The sequence below is a fragment of the Notothenia rossii genome (genome assembly GCF_949606895.1).
Source record: "Notothenia rossii genome assembly, chromosome: 6".
NCBI lineage: Eukaryota > Metazoa > Chordata > Actinopteri > Perciformes > Nototheniidae > Notothenia > Notothenia rossii.
The window spans coordinates 77,165,273-77,173,287 of NC_136909.1; the positions used below are offsets into that span (position 1 = coordinate 77,165,273).

Genomic DNA, 8,015 nt, shown 5'->3' on the forward strand with positions numbered 1-8,015 from the left:
CACGATCAAGCAAGAGTAAGGAACATTTTGTGATGCATAAATGGCAGTTTTTCTGGCACCCTTGGGCTTTATTTTCTATTTGAAAGTGTAGTGATGGACTGGAGAGCATGAATCAGAGAGAGAATTAGAGGGGTTGTGTTTTATGTGTCCTTAATGTGCTGTCTTTTGAATAACTCTTACATATGAACAATAAGAAAGATATACATCTATAAAATGATGTTTCTGGACTTTCTGTTATTCCCTCCTCCCAAAGCAGGCTACCCCCAATCTGTCCTCAATAGCTAAGGCTTTTAAGAACCATAGGTGGAAGGAGATCATAGATGTGTGATAATTAAAAAAAAAAGCTAATAATGTGAAAAATAGTTTGTCTTTGTTGAAGCTTTTAGGCATAACTTTTATGGTAAATTTAAATATTTTGAGAAGCCGGCTATTGATTAACTTAGCATAATGACTGAAAACATGGGGTAACAGCTAGCCTGGCGTTCTTCAAAGCTAAAGAATACCAACACACATGAAGCGACCTCATTTATAGCTATTTTTATATAGATTCACGCCATGTCACTACCTCTGAAACCACAAATCAATCCCCATGTTCAAGTATTTCGTTAAAGCCTTCAAAATATTCCATTGCGCTGGTGTAGAATAAGTGTACTGTGAGGCCCTACTCACAGACCGTATGTGCTTTGCATTATTCATGATCCCTTGCTGTAGGTAATAGCCTTGTGAAAAACAATGTACAGTAAAGATGCACTGTGGCCTGCCAGATGAGTTATTCAACTAATTATCACACAAAACAAAACCCATTTTCTCTCTTTTACCACTTCATGTAAACTCTCCGCTTGTGTTCGTGTGATCTTTTTTTTTTTTGTTGTGAATTTTCCAGCATCGTCTCCAGCCAAGCCTGCCGCTGGGCCTGCTTCTCTTAAGTAATGAGATCAATGCATGAAGAGAGCTTTAACCTTGAATTTAGCATCCGGCTCTCACTACAACAAGCTCCAATAAAAATGTTGCATGGTAATTCATCGCTATGGTAATCTGGTTCGGTTAGGTTAATTCAGTGAGCGGGTTGTGAATTCTAACGTGTGATTTAGCGGCCGTGGCGTGCGGCGGCAGCTACTTGCTGATTCTCTCCGGGTTCCTCAGCAGCTGTCCGCCTACTTTACGGTCCTGCCTGCGTCCACTTCAGCTGTGTTTGTCTACAGTCTGAATGGATTGTGACAAAAGGCAGCTTTGGCGAAAGCACTCATTATAAACACACAGACAAGCACTCATATTTCAGGGCACACATAAACAATCCATTTGCATTTAGATGGAGAGAAAGGGGACGTAAAGCTGCAGGAAAATGCGAGGTGGTGAATGCTCTTCTATTCAAGTCATACATAATGTTGCAGGAAATGGAATATAGGGATGATACTGATTAAAAATAATGACTGATCATAATGTGAATGCAGATTGACTCCTAAAGGCTGTTAATGATTGTTGATGATGTAATGAGACATTGATGATGTCCCTCAGGTGCTGAATGAGGCCGTGGGGGCCATGATGTACCACACCATCACCCTGACCAGAGAGGACCTGGAGAAGTTCAAGTCGCTGCGCATCATCATCCGCATCGGCAGCGGCTACGACAACATCGACATCAAGGCTGCCGGGGACCTGGGTGAGACTGAGGGGCGAGCAGACACAGAGCGGGAGGATAGATGTAGAGAGAGAGGTTGTTCAGAAGCTAGCGTATAAGAATGACCTGGGTGAGACTGAGGGGCGAGCAGACACAGAGCAGGAGGATAGATGTAGAGAGAGAGGTTGTTCAGAAGCTAGCGTATAAGAATCAAGTCTATTGGAATTTGATTTGGTGTCTGCTGGTGCGAATATAAACAAACTGAAAAAAATAAGTAGGTAGAAAAAAAAGAATAAATATATAGGCTATAATGATAATACAAAAATAAGTATTTTTAAGAAACTATTTAGCATTAAAAAAAAAAAAGAATAAATATATATAATGATGATAAAAAAATAAGTATTTTTAAGAAACTATTTAGCATTAAAAAAAAAAAAGCAGGCTAAAGAAAAGTATTTACACCAAATGTAAACGTAATTATACAAATAACCTTAAAAGCTTAGTAAATAAAAACACTTAGGACAATGAGTGTATTATAGCAAACTACAGTGTGTTATATTTTAAGGTGAAGAAAACCCTGAGAATAAGGAACGATGTAACCGTAGGCAATATGACATAAAACATTTCAGGGTATTTTTTTGTTCGTTTTTCCCGCGGTGAAAGTTTCATAGTATTACAAAAGAAAGGGATAGTCATCTCTTAACATAATTCTACCTATTTTCCCTCTATTGGAAATGTAACGGAACAAGTTTTAAAAAAAAAAAAGAAGAATATTTAACAAATGACAGGTGTTGATGGATTGAAGAAGTTGGGGTCATATCTGCCAATATGGCTTATTCATTCACTCCTGCATGATAATAATAAAAAAGAATAAATTAACAAAAATGATGCATTATGGAGAAGAACAGTGCACTTTTGGATGGGGGCCAAAGCAAACTCTGCTTGCTATTGACTTAACATAAATAACATATGTAACAGGAATGATTGCATACTGTAAACAGAATATGTAATGGCGCTGTTTGTAAATGCAGAGCAGATGCTCCAACTGATATGAAACTCTCACTCTGATTCCCATTTGGCCCCTCCGGCATATGTTTGTACGAGAGCAGGATTTAGTGTGATGTCCTAATTATCGTCATTTGTGGTAATTCATCTTTGTGCGCTGACGTGCATGTTTTGAGAAATGTCCTTTTCATGGCCATAATTAGCTATTGTAATTATGCTCTTCAGTTTCATACACAGTGCATTTTGATTTTGTAGAGGGTCATAAAGAAATCATTTTCCTGTCAATGACTTTGTGAACTAAAAAACGACTAGATTATGCCCTCTTGAAAAACAGCTTCTGTACTTAGAATCAACTATTAAATCTGTAGAGCAGTTAAGTTACTAGTCATTTGAAGTACCTATGTTTCATCCCTTTATCTCCATTGCTTCTCTTTCCCAGGCATTGCGGTGTGTAATATCCCCTCAGCCGCGGTAGAAGAGACAGCAGACTCAACACTTTGTCACATCCTCAACCTGTACCGGCGGAACACCTGGCTGTACCAGGCTCTCCGGGAGGGCACGCGGGTCCAGAGCGTGGAGCAGATCAGGGAGGTGGCGTCGGGGGCGGCCAGGATCAGAGGAGAGACGCTCGGCCTCATCGGATTTGGTGAGCTTCTTTTTAGATTTTTTTTTTTTTTTTTTTAGGTATCGTCGGCTACTTCTATGGCCAACAGATTTTTTTTTTTAACCATTTTTAAATGTACCTTAATTTAACTGTCTTAATCACATTGCGAGTTGAAATGTGAATTTGTTGTTCTAAAGTTGTCAGATTGTTTACTCAGTGTACTTTTCAATAGGGCTGCACGTAAATGTTGTTTTTAATACAGACTAATGTTATGTAGTCTGTTAAATGCCATAAAAAGTGAATTTGAATTTCTAACTTTGTGAAGCAAGACTTAACTACAAGGCTGACGTCATGTTGAGCAGGTACAGACTCATGTTTAATATGGTAAAACCCAATTAGCGTAGTGGGTCAGGATGCTAATAAGCATTTAACACAAAACACAGAGAAATGGTGTTAGCATTATGTGTATTTATTTCGTCATAAACCAAGTATAGAAAAATGTAAATGTGTTTCTGATGATGAATGTTTTAAACTACTGAGTACTTGGCATCTTTGCTCACACATTTTTTTAATAAAAAACCCGATTTGTTGTGATCTGTCAAATATCTCAATAAATAATTCGGTTTAGGGATTCATTAATACTAAAATAATTCTGCAACCAGTTCCAGTCTTTCATCGTAAAATAAGCTTCAGCAGCCGATTATTATTATTATGATCAAATAATCAAATGATTTAGATTTTTTAAATACTGCACAAACAGACGTGTTTTGTTCTGCTCCCCCCCCCCCCCCCCCTCCCCCCTCCACCACATTAGATTAATTTCTGCCTTGGCCATTACTGTACTGTGAATTCACCTTATACACTACTTTTTTGTAGGATATTGAAGCCAGTGCAGGACTCTGATCTAATCAATCTAAAATAATTAGTATTAAAATGTTTAGAACATCTGAATCATCTCTGAAGCCGTGCTCCCTTTCCTTCTGGTGCCTCCATCAGGTCGCTCGGGCCAGGCGGTGGCGATCCGGGCGAAGGCGTTCGGCTTCAACGTGATCTTCTACGACCCGTACATCCAGGACGGGCTGGAGCGCTCGCTGGGCGTTCAGCGGGTCTACACGCTGCAGGACCTGCTCTACCAGAGCGACTGCGTGTCCCTGCACTGCAACCTGAACGAACACAACCACCACCTCATCAACGACTTCACCATCAAACAGGTAAGGGTGCTGAACAAGCAGAAAAAAGATAATGGTATATCTCTCTGACGTGGAGGGAGGGAAGAAAGGAAACTGTGGCGGCTCAATTTCCAGTCCAGTAAGCTTGGCTATAAGCTGCGACGCGTTTTCAATGAGAAAGTCCATACTGTAGTAAGATCGTTTGAGGATATTTAATAAACAAAATCAAAACACAGTAACTATAGAGACAAAAACGGTCAACAGAAAAAATGACAGTGCAAGCTCACACTCTGTCATCCGCACTCGACTATATACACAAACCACACTTATGTGACAATTACCGGAAGTGCTCAACAAACAAAAAAGTGACGTAAACAAATAATAATAATAATAAACTCAGATTAAGTAGCATTTGGTTCCTACAGAAACTGAACATCGTCTAAGAAACTGACAGAACCTGCAACTTATTAAAACCGTACAAACCTCAAATGGCAGAAGCCCTCCTCCATAGCAAGCTGCACATTCTCCTCACTCGGCTAATGATACCCGGGGATCGGTAGCACGGCTTTAACCCAGCGGACTTGCAGGAGACTTGGCCTGCCACTAGCATTCCCCGGCTGCCAGCGCTCCTCTGCCCAATTATAGGCTGTTTAAACAACCTTTTAATGAGTGGTAAGATACTGAGAGAAACAAAGAGACACAGGCATGTAGAAAAAACCTCTGTGGATCCAGAATGAGAGGGGTGTACCGTACATACGGGGGTGGATGGTGGAGCGTTATTGTCTGATATAGTGGGAAGATTCACTGTAATCAGTCTGTTGTTCCTCACAGTTTCATAACTCTCAGGTCAGCGTGACACACACACATTTGTGTGTGTGTGTGTGTGTGTGTGTGTGTGTGTGTGTGTGTGTGTGTGTGTGTGTGTGTGTGTGTGTGTGTGTGTGTGTGTGTGTGTGTGTGTGTGTGTGTGTGTGTGTGTGTGTGTGTGTGTGTGTGTGTGTGTGTGTGTGTGTGTGTGTGTGTGTGTGTGTGTGTGTGTGTGTGTGTGTGTGTGTGTGTGTGTGTGTGTGTGGTTGGTGTAGAGTAGAGTTCTTCACTGTAAACCAGCCAAGTATAACGACTGTCACATTGAATAAAGTATGAATTGTATCCTTTTTCTTTTAGTGGAAATGATTATAATCATTTTGACATACACTAATCTAACATTTCTTATATTAAAAAACCAGGAAACATAAGATTACCTCAGCGGTTGGATGGTATAAGAGTTTACATTTTCCCCTGCAATGCAATCCGACATAGTTTGTTTTCAGAGTCCATGATATGTTTCTGCAGCACCCCCCCATCTATTGTGAGTTGCCTACAATGCAGTCAGTGAGGAGCTGAGGAATGCTATGGAGCAGCCAAGTAGTGAATCAGCAGCTAAGCTAACCGCAGCATGCACTTTGACCCCCCAGTGTAATCGTTTCTAGGCTTTAGGGATCAGCTCATCTCACATGATAAACACAAGAAACCCTCCTCTTGGTCTCTGAGTCTGAAGCACTGCTGCCACCTGGAGGACACAAATGGAAATGTTAACATACAGTATATATACTACGGAGACTTACTGCTGTTGTCACTGTCTCTGATTGCTAATTCATGTATAATTGTTGTATAGTTTCTACTCTTATTCCTCTTAAACTAGTTTTATACATGTTTCTTTTAAACTTGTTTTTCATTTCTATTTCTGTATTTATCTGTACTTTCGTAGTGCTGCTGTAACACCTGCATTTCCTATATGGAGATAAAGAAGTCTAATCATATCTTGAATTCAACTGCTATTTGAGTTCAATTCAGTCGTCTTATAAATATGTAAGATTTTAAAATCTGCTTTTTAAAAAATCACTTACATGCTCGCTTCCTGAATAAAGAGCTTCTGTGAAGATGAAAGTCTAGTTGCCATTTAAATGTCAACTGTCTTTGAAAAGCCTTTTGTGCTCTTGTCGTTCTTTTCATTGAAAGTGTTTGTCTGGCGCTGTGTGTGTCTTCCCACGCAGCGCTTAGAGGGTGACAGCCCCTCTGCAATCTCACAGCCACACGTGTTGATGTCTGGAGTTATTGGGAGTGTTTCTGCTGTGTGTGTTTGCAGATGCGTCAAGGGGCTTTCCTGGTCAACTCGGCACGGGGGGGTCTGGTGGATGAGAAAGCTTTGGCTCAGGCCCTGAAGGAAGGCCGGATACGGGGGGCCGCCTTGGACGTCCACGAGTCGGAGCCTTTCAGGTGATTATCCTCAGAGCTTTCACTGATTCAACTGACTGTTCAAACATACTTTAGTATTTCATCGCTAGAATCATCGCACATTTATAGGACATAGCGACTCCTAATAGACCCTAATAAGTGACGGAAATGGATGCCCAAATCAAAATGAAATCAAAACAATCTCGTTCGAAAAAGGCTTTGTTTTTCATCTCTTATTTACTTTTGTCTCTTCATATTTCTGTTGAGCAGCTTTTCCCAAGGTCCTCTGAAGGACGCCCCCAACTTGATCTGCACCCCCCACACCGCTTGGTACAGCGAGCAGGCATCACTGGAGATGAGAGAGGCCGCCGCAACAGAAATACGCAGAGCCATCACTGGTACACTGACTTCTCTAAATGCATTTCACATTTAAGCTGCAGTCCAAAAAGTATGGCATAGGTATTTTTCCTTATCCTCCATCATGATGTCAAAAGAAACATCTGTAAGAGAATTCATGAAGGCTTAGGAAAAGAGAACCATGGTGCTAACGGATTACAACTGCTATTACACTTTGATAATTATGTGATGATGGATTTAATTTTTCCTTTTTGAAAAAAAAGCTTTATTTACAACACAAAGTAAGGTATCCTTTCCAACTAAACAGCCACAGCACATTAGGTTAATGGTTAGGTTGACTTTGAATTTTGTTGCAACAAGGAATTGTCCCCTGTTCTTGGATAATAGATGGTCCATAGTCCAGGTTCTATGCTAAAGGAGATTTTTTTTTAAAAGGAAGCTTTGTACCACCAGCTTTGTATTTCCTAAACGTAGGAAGCTGCCTTATAGATACTTATATATACTTCCAACATGTTTTACCCAGTTAGAAATATTCCTAAGCAAAAATAGTTAAATAGTTTATGTTTTGTCTTGCCCCGACCCAGGCCGTATTCCTGACAGCCTCCGAAACTGCGTCAACAAAGAGTTCTTTGTCACCTCGGCCCCCTGGGGAATGATGGAGCAGCAGCAGCAGCAGCCTCAAGTTCACCCTGAGATGAACGGTGCCGCCTACAGGTAGGGGGTGGGGGGGGACAGGAGACCACCTGAGAGACATCAGCACCTGCCGTAGATCAGGCTTAGACTAGATGTTCTTATGTATGTCACAATTCTCTATTCTTGAATTTTAGCCTGGGTCCTAGTTTTTGTGGCGTATTAATACATAGTAGTTGGCCCAAATGAATGAATCCCTTGTTCAGTTTAGGCTTTTGGTTTCTCAGTCTCTATATTGTCTCAACCAGAATGAACTGCTTTTCTCACACAGCCAAATGAACCGAACCATGGTACAGGCCATAGCAACGGGGGGAATGCAGGACAAATTATATACCTAATTCTCAACCAGGTAAATGAA

The 8,015-nt window shown here is 40.7% G+C and overlaps 1 protein-coding gene across 9 annotated transcripts in view; it reads left to right on the forward strand.

The window, feature by feature from the left end:
• ctbp2a (C-terminal binding protein 2a) overlaps positions 1 to 8,015 on the forward strand; it is a 67,919-nt gene that overhangs the window by 55,296 nt on the left and 4,608 nt on the right. For 8 of the 9 annotated variants that reach the window (XM_079688370.1, XM_079688375.1, XM_079688369.1 and 5 more), the window contains 7 exons: positions 1,516 to 1,660; positions 3,063 to 3,269; positions 4,224 to 4,438; positions 6,522 to 6,652; positions 6,881 to 7,008; positions 7,552 to 7,681; positions 7,929 to 8,006. In XM_079688370.1, the coding sequence (XP_079544496.1) occupies positions 1,516 to 1,660; positions 3,063 to 3,269; positions 4,224 to 4,438; positions 6,522 to 6,652; positions 6,881 to 7,008; positions 7,552 to 7,681; positions 7,929 to 7,995 (1,023 nt within the window). In that variant the 3' untranslated portion in view covers positions 7,996 to 8,006. The remainder of the gene's footprint in view (positions 1 to 1,515; positions 1,661 to 3,062; positions 3,270 to 4,223; positions 4,439 to 6,521; positions 6,653 to 6,880; positions 7,009 to 7,551; positions 7,682 to 7,928; positions 8,007 to 8,015) is intronic. The other variant, XM_079688376.1, reaches the window with a different exon arrangement.